This window comes from Triturus cristatus, chromosome 1_2 (assembly GCF_964204655.1).
Source record: "Triturus cristatus chromosome 1_2, aTriCri1.1, whole genome shotgun sequence".
Taxonomy (NCBI): domain Eukaryota; kingdom Metazoa; phylum Chordata; class Amphibia; order Caudata; family Salamandridae; genus Triturus; species Triturus cristatus.
In genome coordinates, this window is record NC_140580.1 from 449,403,636 (window position 1) to 449,424,100 (window position 20,465).

The 20,465-nt window shown below is 40.7% G+C and overlaps 1 protein-coding gene across 9 annotated transcripts in view; it reads left to right on the top strand.

Annotated features, from left to right (window-relative positions):
* CPEB3 (cytoplasmic polyadenylation element binding protein 3) overlaps window positions 1-20,465 on the top strand; it is a 675,133-nt gene that overhangs the window by 562,794 nt on the left and 91,874 nt on the right. For all 9 annotated transcript variants that reach the window (XM_085606164.1, XM_085606161.1, XM_085606163.1 and 6 more), the window contains exon 9: window positions 8,113-8,227. In XM_085606164.1, the coding sequence (XP_085462290.1) occupies window positions 8,113-8,227 (115 nt within the window). The remainder of the gene's footprint in view (window positions 1-8,112; window positions 8,228-20,465) is intronic.

The following is a 20,465-nucleotide window of genomic DNA, read 5'->3' on the forward strand; positions in this document are numbered from 1 at the left end:
GGTCTTGTTGATATGTTTTTTACACTTTCTTGTACATTTGTAGGAAATGCTTGCTTGTTTATTTAGCATTCCTTTCCTTTGTATACTATGCATATGTGTTGGTATATTGTATACTGTGTATACTTTGAGTCTGTCGTTGGTCCACCTGTTCGCCTCGAAGGCACGGAAAAAATGTGTGGAACTGACGTCATCACGCCGACGTGGGCCTCTTATGGCTCCGGTGATGTCATACGGAGTCGCGAGCGGAGCCGATGCATTATGACGTCGCCCACGTCGACGTGGAGTGCTGCGGAAGAAACGTTCCGTGGAATGCTGGCGCAGGGGATATTCACAAGGTGAGGAATCCGCAGGCAGATACTGTATCCACCAGAAAAAGCGTTACCGAAGGTAAGTAACTTGTTCTTCTGTGCCAAATATTTGACATTTGTTTCAGGGTAGTATGTTCTCGTTATATGCACATAAGTGTGGGTGTAGTACATAGAAAGAATACACTGTGGCGCACGTAAAGTTGCCAGACTGCAAAGATAAAATGATAGATCAATATATATATAGAGGCAGTATGTTCGCACAATCTTGCACCTCACGATGATCATTTAAAATGTACATTTTGTCTCTGGCAGTTTGTAACGTGAAAATGAAATAAGCAGTTCCAGTAATATATTTCTGGACTCTTGTTTGCCCAAGTCGTTTGGCTCAGTTAGCGTAGATGCTGATTATTAACCCACTAGGCTAAGAATTGGCTAAACAAATGCCTGTCAAGCAAGCAATTCAAGAACGTCACTGTTAGAACGGAGATGTGGTTTCTTGGCCTTACTTGGAACTCAAATTGGGAACACCCCAGAGTATCCTTTCTTGTCTACTAGTTCCAGATTCCGACTTTGATGCTGTGGCAAACTGAAAAGAGACTAATGCAATTTTAAGAGTTGATTCTACGAATACAAACACAGTGATAGATGGGGATGTAAACATCGACCCAGGTATTCACAATATTTAGATTATAGACAACTCGCACACTAGCAAATTCTGTTAACTATCTGTATGAAAGGGGAGCGGACCATGACACAAAACGTATTGTGTAAGGATCAAGAGCTCTGAAGGTTGAATCACAAAGCTTTCCAAAGGAAAGTCGAGAATTTACACTCCCGGGTTTACATCTGTGGCATGCTTATATTTCGGTTTTGACAGGAATTCTCAAAGAATTCCAACAGTCCTCCTGGAAATCGGCAACTGTTGCAGCTTCCTGATATGTAAACGTGTGCATACTGAAATGTAACAAGTATGCATTACCACATTAGTAGTGCTCCAGCAGGAATCCGTTTTTAATTTGGATTTTTTGTTTACCATCAGCCGGGTTAATTCCCCCTCTGTTTACCTTTCTGGGGTCAGGTCATATAGATGTTTGTTGTTTTAGAGAAGATCAAGAGCTCTGCATCACATATATTATTATCACAATCACAAATCTAGTTTCAATCAATAACGAGAATTTGGTATGAGTTAAAGGGTTTTATTAATCAAATCTTTTAGCGGGTCATCTTTATTAAGATCACAAGTTAATTTGTATTAATTTCAATGATCCAGAGATCAAAGATCAATATTAGTCTATAAGTTGGTACTAAAATGCATTAAGCGCATTCCATAAAGGAAAGAATCCCTATTCTTAGAATCTGGGAAAAGGGTTTCCGTCTGTACCCATGACCAGTAATTAAAAATTAATTAAAAAGCAGAACTTCCCATAAAAGAGAGGTTAAAAAAACCTCAGAGTCTCAGAGCCACGTGAAATAAGGGTAAATGATTCTGGACAAGTGTCCGTAAAAGAGTGTGGTAACCTCCTCTAGGAACATGCACTATTATAGAAAACATATTTCATGAAGCTTTGCAACATGTTGCTTCTTTCATCTTCAGTCAGCCAGTAAGCTTTCAATGCTCTCCTGGGAATAGGATCACTCTTCGTCTTCTCACCAAAATACAGTAGTCAACATACATAAATGTTTAGTTTGCTACTAAATTGTATGACTTCTAAGTTCACGTGGGTGGTTCTCACCATTCATGACTACTTTCCCATGTACTAATTACATTTCTAATCTTCTAATATATCGAGTTTATTAGCAATGGTCTATGTAGAAGTTTAAACAATAATATTCGAACAGAAAACATTTAGCAGGAAGCAATCATTTGAAAGAAAAAATACATGTTAGTTAAAAGGGCCAAGATCAAGTTTAAATGCTGAATCTACATGTTTGAACTCTAAATTTCCCCATTAAAAGACTAATTTTTAATATAGCCTTATAGCCCGCCGTAGCGGGCTATACCGGCTATTAAAGGCCCGCTGCAGCGTTATAGGCCCGAGCCGAAGGCGAGGGACTTTAACAAAAGCAGCGGGACTTTAATAGCGGTATAGCCCTGCTACGAAGGGCTATAATATTCAAAATAACAAGAGCAACCCTTATGTCCTTGTGAACTGGGTAGGTAGTGAGTACAAAACAATATTCACAAGGAACTCATTTGTAAACAATAATTAATAATATGTGACTAAATTATATCACTCGGAATTAATCACAACCTAATATGACTTTTCTTTACAAAAACCATACCAAATCAATTATAAATCAACCTTCATGATAAGCCCACACAAAAAAAGCCTATTTCCTTTTTATTCAACCTAACCTCAGCCGAGGTAGGTATTATTTTATTCTAAGGTTCATTAATATCATAGACTTTTCATCAAAAATACATTTACAAAAATTACAAATATATACAATTCATATTTACAGTGACATGTGACCCCAAGTGAAAAACCATAACCTATTGCAATACTTGTGTATGACAAAAGTGAAGAACAGAGAATTAAAAGGTTATTGGAAAATTATATAAGGACAGACTCGTTAAAATTTGTAAATGATTTAGTCAAAAACAGTCTCTTTTATATGTGTTGTCGACGGCGTTTCAACCCACTCAAGGTACCGGGTTTCTTCAGGACTGTATTTCTGGGGACAGTAATTGCACACTTATGTCCATGTAGGATCCAGTATGTGGTGGCGATGGAAGATTATCTCCCAACTCCAATTCACTGTCTCACTCCGTGTTGATCAAGGAATGAGTCATAATGTTCCAGTATCAAATCATAGAGAATAATATCTCTTAGCGCGGTGATTTTCAGATTTGCCTGTCTTCGCATACAATGGGAGGGGATATCGCAGGTGTGTTCGGTTAATTCCGTAATAAAGCCGAAACGTCTCTCATTTAATGGAGACGCCCGTCCAGCAATCGAAATGTCGCTGTGTAGGATTCAATCACCAGGATACCTAACGGTTAGATACTGGAACATTATGACTAGAGTGGGTTGAAACGCCGTCGACAACACATATAAAAGAGACCGTTTTTGTCTAAATCATTTACAAATTGTAACGAGTCTGTCCTTATATAATTTTCCAATAACCTTTTAATTCTCTGTTCTTCACTTTTGTCATACACAAGTATTGCAATAGGTTATGGTTTTTCACTTGGGGTCACATGTCACTGTAAATATGAATTGTATATATTTGTAATTTTTGTAAATGTATTTTTGATGAAAAGTCTATGATATTAATGAACCTTAGAATAAAATAATACCTACCTCGGCTGAGGTTAGGTTGAATAAAAAGGAAATAGGCTTTTTTTGTGTGGGCTTATCATGAAGGTTGATTTATAATTGATTTGGTATGGTTTTTGTAAAGAAAAGTCATATTAGGTTGTGATTAATTCAGAGTGACATAATTTAGTCACATATTATTAATTATTGTTTACAAATGAGTTCCTTGTGAATATTGTTTTGTACTCACGAAGGGCTATAAGGCTATTAGAACATTCTGCCACTAGAGGGCAGAATGTTCTAACAAATTAAACAAAGGCTTCAGGGTGCGCGAGGGGATTTAAATCCCCTCGAGCTTCAAGAGGCTTTTGTAAAACATTGGAATGTTGCTCTGCGGGCCTTTACCGGCCCGTAGAAGCACGGAGCACTCCATTGTCTACAATGGAGTGCTCCACATTCCAATGTTCTAATCATTGTTAACAGTGATCTTTGTGTAAATAGAAACATTCTGTGGAAATATATGAAACCGTTATGCAACTATTATTTATTATGAAAGAACATGTTCATGGGAAGGTTAAGAAAATAAACATTTTAGGTTATGTCAGCATTCTTTACTCATGTCATCTTTGGATCAGGCAATGCCACTTAAGTTTTCAGGCCTAGTGAGTAAATATAGTGGCCTACTGCAAATGTTTGTATGTAAACGCATTTCTTTTTTCTATTAAAGTTACACATTACTGCTGCACATTTACTATAAACTATCGAATTTTTCGAAATTATTAAAAAAGCTTCTCCAGTAGATTTAACACTTAAGTGCTTTTACAGTGTTTAAACCTATTGGTTTTTGTTTCTAAACGGGAGCCTATTATTGCCCAAGGAGAAACTCCTTGCCCCCAAGACTCTACGAAATTTGGGGTTGTTCACTTCCCTATTCCAAACAAAAAGAGTTTAACTCCTGCTCTTTACAGAAATATCGGTTTTCTGGATAAACTATCCACAGACGTTTTTTGAATACCCACACGTGTAAGGTGCCTCGTAGATTGTGTGTGTTCACCACAGTTTGCAGGTGTTCCTACCATGCAACCTCACAGCCATCCTCATGGGCAAATTTACTCATATTTACTTTTACTTGAAATTCATCCATGCAGGTGGCTTTTAAGGAAGAAAAAACTTCATATTCAACAGCAGTATGCTACCATTTCTGGTTGTGTGACCGGGGAAGAGGATTTTTGTTGGTTTTTTTTGCACATAATTAAAGGCAACTATGCAAATGCAAATTGAGCCCCAATTTATTAAATACGTTGTTCTAGATTATGGTCCACTACTAAGTCATCTTTAGGCTTATTCCCACATCATGGGGTTTTTAATTTGGTGTTTTGATTTTGGCTAAGATAATAGGTCTTTAAAATGTATTTGCTGCCTCAATACCTTAAAGCTATTGGTAGAGATAATGGCCAGAATGGAGAGCTTTCAATGTGAGCCCGTACAACATGCTTAACGGAGCTAGAATGAACTTCAGCTTTCATAAAATTGTAGATATGTAGCTTTGTTAGACATAATATGACTGTGTTCAACCCTTTATGTGGTACTGGAATGAAAGCTTTAACGATGTGCTTATTTATCTTCAAAATTGTTTGAAATATTGTATTGATGACCTTCCAATGACCTCATAACTTCTAAGTTATATTTACTATTGCTTGGGTTTTCTAGAACCTCCCGTGAAAATATTGAACTGCACTTAATACTGTATATCTTCAGCATTGCCCCTCAACTGCTTTGAGTTATTCACTGTGGATTTTGCCCTTGTTTCCAATGGAGAGTCACATGATCATCATTACTTGTTCAGAGATAGGTTCATTTATTGCGATTGTAAATGTTTCAATAATTACATCAAAAATATTGACTGTGGTTGTAACATTCCATAAAGTATGATGAAAAATATAATTTGCTAACTCTTTTATATTCTCTGTTATCTCCAGTTCAGAAAGTTAAATGTCTGAATTTCTCTATTCCTGAGACTTTACTTTAGGTTAACTCTGCACCAATCTTCATCACAAACAGATTATCAAAACAAATATGTCGTCATCTTCTTTGGTGTGTGGGTATTACTTCACTTTTTGAAAATGTGTCTCCACGTCTGTTTTGTACCCGAAGTTACAAAAGTATTAGTTACTGATCATCTTGGTCCGGGATGAGTGGGTTCCACTAGCCTTCATGTCTCCAAAAATGCTTTTACTGTGAGTCAGGACACTGTAAGATGTTAGCATTGTTCTTTTTTGTTTTGTTGGCCCAGCTGCATTATGTGTGCCATTGTAGTTCCAGATAAGTCTCCTTCCTCCACAAATATTTGTTATTATTCATTAACAATACCATAGATAAGATTGCCAACTTTGTAAAAGTGAGGATCATTTTTCGCTTCAATGACTCCTGATATTTATTTTATATTTGTTGTTCATGGCCATCGTAACTGATATTTGTTCCTGGTTTATTATTCGTGCCTAACTGTAGAGTTAATTGTCATGTGTTTTTTTTCTATATTTCTGATTGTGTGTTTTTGAATACAATATTCATTCATGCAATGATTTCCAATAGATTCTGTGAAAATATTGTAGTACTGAAATTATTAGATGTCCACTATGCAGATGGTTTGTGAAGTGTAATTCTTATAGGTCCCTTGTGTATATAGATTACCGGGCTCCAAAGATTTTTAATTTTATAGGTAATAAGACATTTCTAGTCAGACGTTTTGCTCATGAGGAAGCAATCAACATTTTAAATTCCAGCTTTGTACTCTGTAATACAACAGGCATGCCACGGTGTAAGCATAACACCAAGAAAACAATTATTGATCAGCAGTCTGACAGTAGAAGCATATTTGTGTCTAAATATTCTACACAGAGAGCCAGATTAACAAGAAAAGTCTACTTATATTTATTTTTTTAAAGAAACCGCTTTTTGGGGCTTTTTTGATAAAAAAAACTAAACTTTTTCGCCAGTATGCAAAAGAGAAAAACACAGCAAACAACTAAAGTGCAAAGAAGAAACAAGGCACACTGTTTTCCATAATCGATGGATAAAACATGCTTTACCTGTTTCATTACAATAAGGTCAAAATAATTTGCCAGGCTACATGTGCCACCACGAATTGTCTACCTTTTAAAATGCCCTTATGAACATGTCTGCATTGCTAAAACAGAAATTAAAATGAAAATAAGGTTGAATGCACATACGTCACCTTCAAACAGGAAATACAAATTATCAGTAGCTGCTGACTTTAATAAAATCTGAGTTAGCTGATGTTGTTTCTTTCATCATCAGCTAACTCAGATTTCAAAATGTAGAGGTCATCAATAATACTCTGATACCAAATAAAATCTTTTAGAGAAATAGCTGGATTTAAAAACTTAACTGGTTAAAATCTTGGAAACCCAACAGTCAATTAGAAATGCCTTGTTTCGTGTGACATGGGCATTTTGTAGGGTCATATGCGTGCAACATACATTGATTACGGTTCATAAGCGATCAACGAAATAGATATTTAATTAGATCAGTACTGCAATTTTTCCACAAAGTCTGGTGGATACCAATCTAAATAAATTATTGCTAATGGCGACTAAATTCTTAAATTCTCTTGATGAAGTGTCTGAGCTCAAAATGCACAGAGGATATTGGCTGGCAAGTACCTTTAACTTCATCACAAATCATGAATAATATAAATGTGATTTAGTTGTGAAATTTTATAAGTTAAGCATGAATCATGAAGGCCAATTAATTAGCTTTATAAGGATCATAAAATAATGATCATGTGACTGTACTTGGAAAAGTGCAGAACCCAAAGAAGACCATTTCGAGCAGTACATGGGGCAATAGTGTGCGTATTAAGTGCAGCTTAATGCTAGACACCACACGTGCACATGACAGGCTGAGTCCCCCCCCCCCCTCCCACCACGCTAAACAAGAACCATGATATTAATTCAAGAAATAGTTTACATTTAATTCACGTGGGTCTTCTATGATGTATCCGCCAACCAATCCCAACAAAAAAGGGCAAGTCTCCCAAACCCACACCTGGACTGCCCAGGGCTAGGGCAGAAGTAAAAATCATTTGAAGATCCACTATGCCTTTGGACCAGGATCTGCGCTTCAGTTAGAACTTACCGTATCATGATGTGGGGACCAGGAAATAGAAAAGTGCATTGAAAATGGAGAAGCATGACCCCAAGTTCTCCATGCATGCCAGAGACCACATGGTTGATAACAGATTGTTCAGTGGTCTGTCATGTGACCAGAAATCAACAGAGCCCACAGTGTATTATCCTCCAAAATTTGTGACTGGGTCCCATCTAGGAAATATCCAAAGACCAGCTGTTGTGCGCCGCTCTTCACCCAGTACAAATTCACCAGGACACTGATGAAACTCTGACCTTTTAAATAACAGTACAAGAGTTCCCATAGCCTTGGATAATGCCTTCAGGCAAACTATTTCAGAAAGAGTAATAGGTTGCTTTACTTTTGTGGAAAATGTTTTCTCGTCTGTCTTTCAGGTTCAAATTAGGCCGTGGAATTTGAGTGACAGTGACTTTGTCATGGATGGTTCTCAGCCTCTGGATCCAAGGAAGACTATCTTTGTTGGTGGGGTGCCACGACCTCTAAGAGCTGGTAAGTGGAAGCAGAAGACCTTTAAATTGGAATGCTAAAGACTATTCTGTTTAATGCCCTCATTTGACAACACCCATTTAAAGTCACTACATGTTTTTGTTGTAAATTATTAAGTAGCGGTTGCCAAATAAATGAAAAATGGAGCGAAAGAGATGGGGAAATCATAACTGTAAATAATGAATCTGGCACCAAAACTAACACCCGCAATCCTTTCCTGTCCTACTCTCTACTTGACTAATGTCTGACCCAATGTGCTGCATTCCACCAAACGTTTGACAGACCCCAGTAAAGCGGTACAAAAAGCAAATGACTGCAAGGATTATTTTAGGACTCTGAGGATATGAGGTTTCGAACAAAGATAACAAGGGAGGCTGCAATGAGGAGAGGTTGTGTCCAAACTCTGATGGGAGGGGTATTTGCCGCATATATTGCAAAGTTACAAGGCACAGAGAAAAACAGCCGGTGACCATTTATGATGCAGTTTCGAAATCTAACCTGGAAGCAACATTTCTTTGCATTTGGTTAAACTTTCTCCATGTGTAATTATCTGTGCACTGCTAGTGAAGAATACTTAACAATCCTATTACAATTTAAAGGACACGGTGGTGCTAATATAAAATACTTTGCATCATAAGTTCTGAGCACTCAATGACTAATCTTGTAGCTTCAACATAGAAACAGTAGAATTAGAACGCTCCTAGTAATGCAAATTCACTTAATGATTCTAGGGGCAAGAAAAAAATAGGCTAAGATGGTATGAAAACAAACTTTCATCCTCAAGCCTTTGAGTTTATCATATAGATATATTCCCCTACCTCTTTCTACATTTTTGGAGAAAGTGGGGCAGTGTGAAAGAGAAGAGACTGCAATGGGCAAAGCAGTTTGTTAGTACACTACAAAAAAATATAGACGACTGAGTCAGCCGTAAGTTTATCTTGGCAAATAGAAGTTCTGTTGATGATTTTCTTAGTGTCCGCAGGTGATCGTTGGTCTGAGCTGTGCGCCTGTTATCAGTGGTGCAGCTGAATAGTTTAAGAAAAAAAAAAAACTCCCACGATTTAGTCTAGCAAATACCGGAATTTAGTCTTAATTCAAATTCTTGGATGTCAGCATTGCTGTATGCTTCTGAGCAGACGTACCTTGTTACCTCAGGACATTTGGAAGATTGTGTCAAGACATAAATGTGTGCTACTCATCTTCCTCCAATATTGCAACACTTCAGAGCTCACAAGACCATTCTCTCCATATCAGGCATTTAACTAATCCGGAAGTACTGTGGACATTGAGATGTGAAATGAACGCTCCTACCACAGCGCTACCCCTGGTGATCGCTGTGGGTCCTCATCTATCAGTCATCAAGGGGGAATCAACCAGACTTACTCCGGTGTGCCCGCAAACCAGAAACCGCCAAGGTGGCTGTGTTCGTCCATGATTAGATTTAGATGTAAAGAAGTACATCATCCACATACAACAATGTGTTATGCTCTCAGTTTTACACGTACTAAACCCTTCCCTTCTTGCACAAGTCAGTGGTTGCAGTGCCAGAGCAAAAATGGTTGTAAATGATGGTCAACTATTACCCGCCCCTTCCAAATTTGTGCTTACAAATAGCAATCCATTTATTTTTTAAAGTTTTTTTTTTTATTGTTGGAAAAATAGCATATACAGAAGTAGTATTGTTGAATAATAAAAACGTGTATGAAGTATGCAAAGTGTCTTTACATTACATTCATGTGTACAGTAGCATAAGACCCACAACACCCTTGATCTTATAGCAGTCAAATCTAAGATATTTTTTCCCTTTACTGGTTCCCATCACTTTCAGTACCATGAACAGATAATCCCACCTTATGGCATCAAAATCCTTTTTCATATCCAGGGATGCGAGCAGCCAAGTGGGTGTGGCCTCCAAGTATGCTAGTCATCTAATGAAATAGCCTACACAGGTTCTGAGATTTGTTTCTCCGGAAATAAAGCCACTTTGTCTGTATGCACCAGCATCTTTAGTCCATAAAACCACAAGCGACGATTTTGCAACTCTTGGCCATTTTGCATGTGGGAAACTTCGTTTATTATACATTATGTACAATTAAGGACAAACGAACGGACTTTTGGTTCCTTTTTACACTGTTCTTTGATTTGTTTTCCCAGAAAGGCATCCAGTCTGTTTGGAAATGCTCACTGTTAACATTTTGTTCATGAAAAAGGCTATATGCTTCTCACTGGCACCAGCATGGACAAAATGTAGTCAATGTAGTTTTTTTTTATCCTGAAAAATTAGAGATGCTCTTGCAGCGGTACACAGGGCGAAATAGCCCTGGAAATTATTAGGAAATTCAATGCTGTAAAACAAAATTTTGGAGCAATTGATATTCAGTCTTAATGTCCTCCGAATGCATCCCATTTCACAGTTTTTCTGTTGGTCACTGAACCGGCGACTTGAGATCTAGAGCAGGCACATTTACACCTAGAGATGTTCATCACCTATTTAATAAGCCAATAGCAGTTTCACTTTATCAGGACTGGCAGGGTGAGAATCTTCATCTTGACCTTTGGGTCAGGGTTGATAGGAAGCAATCCATGTTTGGAGATGTTCTCTATAGACTCCTTGCCTTCTCTATCTGCCTTCTTCTCTGTCTGGTTTTGCTTCCATTTACCCCAAATATTTTCGCACATAATTGAATATATCTTTTTTTATGAGTCACTTATTAAAATTTCATCAGCCTGTCCACACTCAATAGCACCTGTGTTTTCATTGGACGAAAGAGATCTGTCCAGTGCATGGCTCCATCCCTTGTCATTAACATCAGAGATCTCCTTTGCTCTCTCTCATCAGTGGCATAGCTTCCATTGGTGCCTGATTACTGCTGCATTACACAGTACAAACAGCAGCCAAGGACCCATTTCACTCCTTGCTCTAGAACCCTTGACACACTAGCTATGACACTTCCTCTCTTAAAATTCCCCCGTAGATGTCCTCCAGTGATTACCGCTAGATGAATCTAGTTTGAGCCACAACCCTCTTTCCACATTTTACATATGCGGCAAGGATGTTGAAGGTAACCCAAGAGAACATCAATTCTGAACATGAATTGAGGGTTTTCATTGTCAAGAACACAGCCTTAAAATGGGAGAGTTTAATAAAACCTACCACAACATTTAACCTAACTATAACAACTAAAGGTAACTCTGCTCACAGGTATTTTAGTTGTGAACAGATAGTTGAGGATGACCGAGATAAACAGCAGTTTGTGTAATGTGTTTTCTCCCCAGTTAGGGCAGCCAAACCCTGAGTTTATGCAGTTTCCCATGTTTTCACAGATGACGCACATGCAATGCCCGAGTGGTCACGCATCTGCTTCTGTTGATCTCAGTCCTGTGACAAAGTAGTGAATTCTCTCTAGCTCTTCATATGAATAGAAGACTTTCTTCCATTCTCTTTCACTGTTTTTTGTGGTGTGTTTGCGTGTATGTGTTTGCGCATGTGTGTTTGCGCATGTGGGTTTGCGTGTGTGTTTGCGCGCGTGTGTGTGTGTGTGTGTGTGTGTGTGTGTGTGTGTTTGTTTGTTTGTTTGTTTGTTTGTTTGTTTGTGTGTTTGTTTGTTTGTGTGTTTGTGTGTTTGTTTGTTTGTCCAACCATGCTACATTTCTTCTCTGCTTGTGTTATCCTTGACTAATGTCTGCTGCTGGGCCGTCCTCATGCCTTCGCGTCCTCCAGATTTGTTTTGGCATGCAGCAGGTCCTGAGCAGCGAAATCCTAGATAACCACAAGCTATTGGACCCCTGGAATCATGAACTATGACCTTCACTACCAGGGGAGAAATAATGGCAAATTTAATTTTTGCATGATTTACTCCTGATCAGGCTTGGCTGCCCTTTGCATTTTTAGGTCTCGCCTGGCGTGGGCTGCGCACATGCGCAGTCTCGCTGGCGAGATTTAATGATTTTGGGTATTTTCTGTAAAGGGCATTAAGCCCCGCCCCTCTTTTCCATTGGCTGGCGTCACCATTTATGCCAAACGGTGGCCAGCCATTGGAAAAGAGCTGTCCTTGACGTTTTTGTTTGGATTTTTGAGCCGTCCCATTTGGACGGGCTCGTCTGCCTTCCGTGCGACGTGAAAGCTTTCTTATCTTTATGGGGTCATGTGTTTTAAACACATGGCCCCATAAAGACAAGAAAGCTTTCACAACGGATGAAAGTGAAAGCGGACCGTGCTTGTTTCCTTAACCAACGAGTTTGAGAGCAGAGCACATTAAAGTAATTTAATAAGGATCTGTGAAATACAGAGCTCGTCAAACTGATAACTCTGGGTAACTCATGGCAACTTAGTTAGGGAATGGGAGTATCCTTTAATGTTTGATGCGTTAAAAATATCAAGGTTAATAAGTATCGCTCAATTCAGCAATATAATCCTATGTGCTTGAGACTCTATAATTAAAAATATATTTTCAACATTTTCAAAGTCTTTACTGCTTTCTTCGTGACATTTGTTGCCTGATAGTCATATTTTGATGGCTTTGCTTGTGCTTTGACCAGGCCCCGAACCCCCTGGTTTAGTGTCCCTTGCGCCCCTGCTGATTGATCACAGACCTCTCGTCTCTGCGTTAGAAAGTAGTTTCCTCTAGCTCTCCAGAAGATAAACATGCCAACCTTTGAACTGAATTCCGTAATCATTTCGGGGACCCCTTTAGCTTCATGTGACTCTCGCCTATCCTGGTAACAGCTGCATGTGTGTGGCCGTATCCTGGCAACAGCTGTTGCGTGTTCGCCGGCTGCATGCAGTTTCTGTGTCTGAGAACCCCACCTTATCTGACCTCTGACTGGTGTGGCCGTGGCACAGTAGCAGACTTGCACAATAGCCTTCAGCTTAGGTTCAGTGTTCTTCGTGTTGTCGGAATCGGGGCAGTTTCTGCACTCTAACCGGAAGAGGACATTGCCTGCACTCCTGCATTTCACGAATGTGGTAACACTTTTAAAGTAAGTTACAAGAACAAATAGGGGTGGAAAAGGAAATCCGCTTCCTGCTCCTTGAGCTGGCTATTACCGCTGGTATTTAGCGCAAGAGTTAACGCTCTCTAAGAATGCAGCCTCCTCGTTTAATGCCCCTACATGAGCGCACGGGGCTATTGCAGCTACAACAATCCGTGGACCTGACCAGGTGCATTAATATTTACATTTCATGCCTCTCTTCTTTCCCTGCAGTATTAAGAATTACTTAACACTGGTGGTACTGGTCACCAGGCAGCTTCCCAGGCTGTGAGGTACTTGGGCCTATGTTCCTGTGACACACATATTCTGACTATGTACGTCGTGACGACGAAAAGCAAATATGATGTATTTTACTCACACAAACTTGGTCTTTTTTTACTGACAACAAATTCCGGGCAGGCAAAAAGTTTGAAACACAGATCGGCTTCTTGAGGTGAAGTCGGGCAAAGCAGATGTTTGTCACTAGGAGTGGACCATGTGCCCCCTTTCTCTCTTATTGTTTCAAAATCGAAAGGAGACTTGCAGCTGCACAGCCCGCACAGGAAAGGGAATCGATTAAATTATTCCAGTCCCCAGAAGCACCCTAACACTGATGCCGCGTAGCGTAAGGCACACCATCACGGTGGGAAGGATTGAACAAACAAAAGGGAGATGTGGGGCTAGGGTTCGGGGGGAGGGATGGGGCTGTCGGAAAGGCAGGTAACACATCCAGTGAAATGTTTTTTTCTTTTTTTCATTAGAGTTGTTCTTGGCTGATCAAACTATTTCTGTTAAAATGTATCCGATATAAGATATAAAATTTGTACGTGCCTATTGGGTAACAAGTGTATTTCCAATGTGTTTCAAGTAACCTAAAAGGCGACTAAACGCAAGTCTGAGTTGTCAGTTGCCACTTTCACCCAATGGCAGAATACAGTCCCGGTACTCATGTACAATATTTATATAGTGTATGCCCTCCTGGCCCACACTTTCCGCTTCCAGGTTAATACCATTGACATGGTGTAGTGGTATAGGAGTCACTAGCGTAGCCTTAAAAATGGCGATTGTTACTTCCTGTTACATCCCTCCCAACACTGGGTTGCTGCCACCTTAGTCCTTGTCGACATGGACACCGTTTTTACAGTCCTTTTAGTTTAAGAACGTTGTATCAGGGCCGGCTTTAGCGCTGGTGGCGCCCGGTGCGACAATCCTTTTTGGCGCCCCCATGACCGCCTCCTCGGATTCTCTCACTACCACTGATCAAAAGAGTCCCTCATCTCTCCAATCATAAACTATTGCTAAACAGAGCATCCCCCCCCTTGAGGCCGGTGCCCCCACCACAGGTCAGCGCCCAGTGCAGCTGCACCAGTCGCAATGCCCTAAAGCCTCATTTGGGTTAGGTAATCTTCTCAATAATGCATTATTGTTGACTGTCAGCTATGGTCAGAATTATTCTAAACAGAAAGTTTCAAGCAGTCTTCCCCGTGGACATTGCCCTTTCACTTATCTCCCTGCTTTGACTTCCTGCTGTGAGCACTGTTCCATGGTAATGCAGAGCATCGTGTTAATCATTGATAGGTGTCAGTACGATAGTGCTAGTCTTTTTTGGTGTATAGGAGATGTTGATGTTTTGAAGTTGTGCCTAGCTGCAGTATACTTAGAGGGGTTACCCTTTAAACAAGCATTGGCATAGCCAATAGGTCTTGCCTTTGGGATCTTATAAGTGTTTAGCCATGCAACACTTGATGTCGTTGCACCAAGGATATTGTGCTGGATAACTAAACACTTATAAGGTCCCAAAGGCGCTACCTATTGGCTATGCCAATGCTTGTTCTCCTTCCTATCACGCTTATTCTGACCACAGTCCCCAGGGGCACCACAATAAACACCCATGAATGGAAATAAGATGCGAGGGGGACAATGTGTAAACTCAAGTGTTTACCACTTAGGTTTTATCTCCTCTACAGTGGCAATCTAAAGTATCATGTCTACTCTGGCATACATGGACATTGTGAAAGGCATATCTAAGATCCTTAGTGGCATAGCCAAGGCACTGGATGGAAGCATAACTGGTTTCTGGCCGGCAAACCTGATTCTGAGCTGGCAAGATATTTTTTCTGTGGTGAGAGTGAAGCTGGGAGCTCTAGGTATGCTAGTTTCTTTGGAATGATTACCACTCACAGGACTGTAGCTAAAAATGATGACTGCACTTTCTTAGGCACTATGATTAAGTTTGCACTAGTCCACAGTCTGCTGAGGACTCGTGATATTTACTTCCTATTTGGTCAGTGGACAGCCACACAAAATACTAAAGTTAAACCTTGTCACATTTTAGATGTGGCTTGACAGCTCAACTGTCGGTCGACCTATTGTTACCAGTTATTTAAAATACACATAGTGTGGGCTTTGGCTCTAACGAGTGGAATATCACTTTCACCTCATGAAATTGGAAGTTTTATATATCTTTACACCTTCTATAGAGTGCCTGCATTACAATGCATGAGGGACTATTTTAAATCGGAAATATGTACTCATTGACTACACATTCATTTCTTTATCTGATACATGTATTTTAAACAGTTTAAAAAAGAAATGTTTTTCTCCAGACTGCTGTGCAAGATGTTACCACCATTTCTTCTTTCCCTACCACTGTCACCGGTAGCAACACCCCAACTACAGCGGTTGTGCAGGCTCTACTTAATAGTAAGGCTCCTCCTAGATGCTACAAACTTTTGATTTTTAAAACCTTCCTTTTAAGGTCAAGCCTGGGCAGCACATGCTATGCTCTGCGAGGCATGCTGTAATCTAGACTGTGGCTTGAAGCACTTCTAATCTTTTACATTCGTTCTTGACCCTGCCCTTAATAAATGCCTGCTTTTGTTTGTTCTGCGTGCTTAATTGGTCCCGCTGGTTGGTGTTTTGGAAACTCCAAGCAGACTGCCCCTGTTACATGTGGTTTTTTAAATTTACATTTCTTCATGCACTGCTTTTTTTGGGGGGTTGTATATTAGCATGGCGCCCAATTCAGGGACGCCGCACTTTTATTTTCAAAGGAGTACATTTTTATTACAATCAGCGCGACCGCATCCACGCTTTATTGCGCCTGTAGCCGCATTTCATCTAGAGCATGTAGTCTATAAAGGTCATCTTTGCGTTAGCGATAGCCAACCTGACCGGCTTCGCTTCTGAATGAGAAGCAAATCGCTTTCGTTTCTGTAAATTCTGCAGAAGTCTTGTGGCTCGTGTACTTTTTTCAATCGGTCTGCGATGAAAGACAAGTGGCTGCACCCCTCCCTTGCTGTTCGATGTAATTTTCTGCTTCATGACTGCTGCTGGATTTTATCATCCTGGTGATTGTATCACTAATGTGAGTACTAAATTCTGTTCTTATTGAGATTGCCTTATTACAAACATTCTCAGTGGGCGGAGTCTAAACAGCCGCTAAGCAGGGGACGGTAATAATTTCTATATTTTTTCATCACTTTTGTATTTCAGTGATACACGTTCACGGCCACCCTTCATCTTTTTTCACAACTCCTGTTTTGTCTGCCTCTGCTAGTGTTCGTGTTTGGCTTGCTTGTTCTTCAGGAACCTTTAGCTATGAATCTCATTTTTACCACACCCAACGCGTTCACACAACGGGAGCTACCGTGCCCCCTTATCCCCCTAGTAAGGCTTTCCGGAAAGGTGGTCATACATTTGTGATTTATGTGTTTTTGGGCGGGTTTTTTCTAAAAATATTTAACAGCTCGAACTCCACCACTAGGTATCTGAGCGCGATACAACACAAACACCAGTTGCATATTTACCCACACAGGGTGTTGAGCCTCCCGCACATAAACAAAGCCCTCTCCTCTCGAGATCAGTATTTAAAATGGTTGGTGCTCCTTTGGAATACACAATTAATATTCGTTGCAAAACAGCATCCACCATCTTGTTTTCAAATGATGCAGTCTAGTGTTTGTGCACTACATGTATGCTTCCAGGGGAAGAGACTCCTATCTTACACTTCGGCAGCACCTATTTTAAATCACTGTCAACATTGCTTTCAATTGCCCCTGCAAGAAGGTGTCATGCCTTTCCTTTAAGTGTCTTCCTGACACTTACATGGGTTTCAGAGTGGAGGCCTTGAAAGGGACTTGTTGCCGTAGGAGTTCGGAATAATGTAATTCAAGACCAAACCAACTCGCTGCCATGCATGATGTGAGCAGACCAGGCGGTTTATGCAGGTGAGTCATTGGCACCAGTCTGCTCCACCATCCGCTGCTGCTTGCTGACATGTCCGATTGGTTATAGGTGCTGCTGGAAAATCAGGGACCAGAGTTTTTTCCTGTGCACCATAGTCATCATTGTCATTGTGCAATCTTCCCTCAGATAGAACACAGAGTAGCTTGCATGCATTTCCCCGCATGCAGCTTTGGATAGCATCAGCAGCGACTGTGCAAGTTTCCCTCTCACAGCCTGGCACACATACTAGTGCTGTAACACACAAACAGGCGTAGCTATACACTAGCCTCATATGGTGGTTGACACCACCAACCAGCCCTGCCCTTTTAGCCAAATACATTGCAATCGATGTATTCGAAATATGGGCTCCAACCTCAGCTTGCTTTTGACAAGTCAGCACTGGCTGAAGAGGTCACATATAACATGGGGGCTGGGTAGCAGTGGTACATGAATCTCAGACTTATTAAAACTTCTCTTCGTAAAACCAATCCACCTCACCAACAGGATTAATAGTTTATGGTTAGAATTAACAGCCACGAAGATCTACAACAATGTAATAACAGATTGGCTCATGGTTTCTCGTTATTTCTCTTTTACGGTATAAACTTATAGAAATTGAGCTTTAGCCAAAGACAATAGCAGTAGTTAAGAAGCGACAGAGGATTAAATGGTCCAACACTCCCGGCTCCTCGCATTCTCTTTTTGTTATAAAACATTCACTATTAATTCACTGACCCTCTTAAAAGTGCTTCTGTGAAATGACAGGAGCACTGTCTGCATTTTTCAACACGCTTGATGGATTGCTAGTTGATTTGAATCGGTCAATGTTTTACAAAAAAAAATCTGCTTCAGCCATTTAGTAAGCCTATATCCAATACGCAAAAAAAGGTAGCATTTTAGTGTCTAAATTCCATCTGCTTCTGCTATCTTCTTTTCAATAATTAATTTTAACAATTGAAGCTGACCCGTGCACACGTGGCAGGCTAAAGCAATAAGCAGCACTGGTCTACATTTCCAAGGGTCTTTGGAAGTGTAGCACTGCCTCAAACCACCTTCGCATTATGGAGTCCATGTTTAACATAACAGTAATAATTATTTGCTTTTTGTAGCTATATATGTCATGATTGTGCCCACTCATGTCACTCCTGCCATTCATCAATATAGGTTTGTGTTAGGTTCGGAGTTGGAAACCGTGGCTTGAGCTCTCTGTCGGTTGCACCAGCATATGCTTAATAAAGTGAGGAATCTTACCTTTGTGTTAGTCCTTCATTGGAACTTTTTTGTTTATCATTGCATCACCGACTGGTGCAGTTACTGAAAGCAGTATTTAAGTAACATTATTTTTATTCATCGTTTCAATTCCTTTACGTTGCAGACTTGCCCTATCTGAGCATAAATTGCATTTACACTTTTCATTAAATAGCAAGAAAAAGCCACATCGGTGTGAGGCAGTTCACCAGCAGTACATGAAGTAACAGTAGCTGTTTTAGCACCAATGAAAATATGCTACATGGCTAAACACTTATAAGGTCCCAAAGGCGAGACCTATTGGCTATGCCAATGCTTATTTCTTTTTATTTGTCAATAGAACTCAGAAAAGTAAAAAAAGCAGCTATGTCCGGTTTTTTTTCTTATTTAGCCATGCTGCACAGCATTGGGGATACTGTATAGCATGACTAATAAGTATTGACAAAGTCAGTAGGTATCAAAGGCGAGAGCTAGTGGATTTGCCAATGCTTGTTTATTCAAACTGGAATGGCGAGCAAAAAAGCGATGGACTTAGGCCCAGATCTCTGTACTGGGGTGACTGTATGACTGTTCTGAATTCTTTCCATAAATTGTTCTTTTTGCATTTGTCACCCTGAGTGAGATGGGTATGCCCAGACGTGGGTCCCGTGCTCTCCATGCCACTGGAGTCAAGCTATTCTAGCTGATGAGTGGTGAAGCCCAAAAGCCGGTCCTAGGATGCTGGTTTCCAGTCCAGGGCGGACCTGGCCTGGCAGTTCGGGCTGGGTTGTTCCCATTGGGCGCAGGGTCAAGACTGATTTCAATATGGCTGGATCCAAACTGGAATGACGAAAAAAAGATGGATTAAGGCCCAGATCTCTGTACTGGGGTGAGTGTATGACATTGTTCTGCATTCTGTCCATCAATTGTTCTTTTTGCATTTGTCACCCCGAGTGGAACGGGTATGCCCAGACGTGGGTCCTGTGCTCTCCATGCCACTGGAGTAAAGATATCCTGGCTGATGAGGGGTGAAACCCCGAAACCGGTCCTAGGATGCTTGTTTCCAGTCCAGGGAGGACCTGGCCTGGCAGTTCGGGTTGGACTGTTCCCATTGGGCGCAGGGTCAAGACTGATTTGCTTATTGCAGGGTCCAAACTGGAATGGCATGGTGAGCAAAAAAACGATGGATTTAGGCCCAGATCTCTGTACTGGGATGAATGTATAACATTCTTGCCATCAATTGTTTTTGTGGCATGTTTATGCAAGGTAGCATGTTGAGAGCAAGATGGCCAAATGACAGCATAGATTTATTGTTCCGCAAGTGCCCCACACAATCCTGAAACTATCTTGTTGCTAGGACGCTATTCATGTCCCAAAAGTGTGGAACTATATGACCTGATACCGATCAATAGAGCGAGAAAGCCCTATAGAGACAGCAGACCTTTGTGCCGGCCCTGAAGCCGGACTGCCTCACTTGGTCGAGTTGGAAATCGTAGCAGTGGGGAGTGGCTGCAGGTGAGTGTGGTGGCATGGTGCGAGGAGCGCAAGCTGCAGCCAAGAAGCTGTCGAGCTGTGGAACAACAGCACACTGCAAGTTTTTAAGCAGGCCGCAATCAGCAGTGTGGAGGAGGGGTCTGGACCGAGACCGAGGCAGACCTAGAGTCGTTGGAGGAGGCAGTCGGCAGAGGATGAATCTAGGATCCCGCATCTATGACGGACAGGAGTAAAGGTGAGCAGCAAGCTACATCTCCCTACTGCTTGAATTCTGGTCACGTAATACCCGCGATACACCATCTGCTCATCACCCTTTACCCTG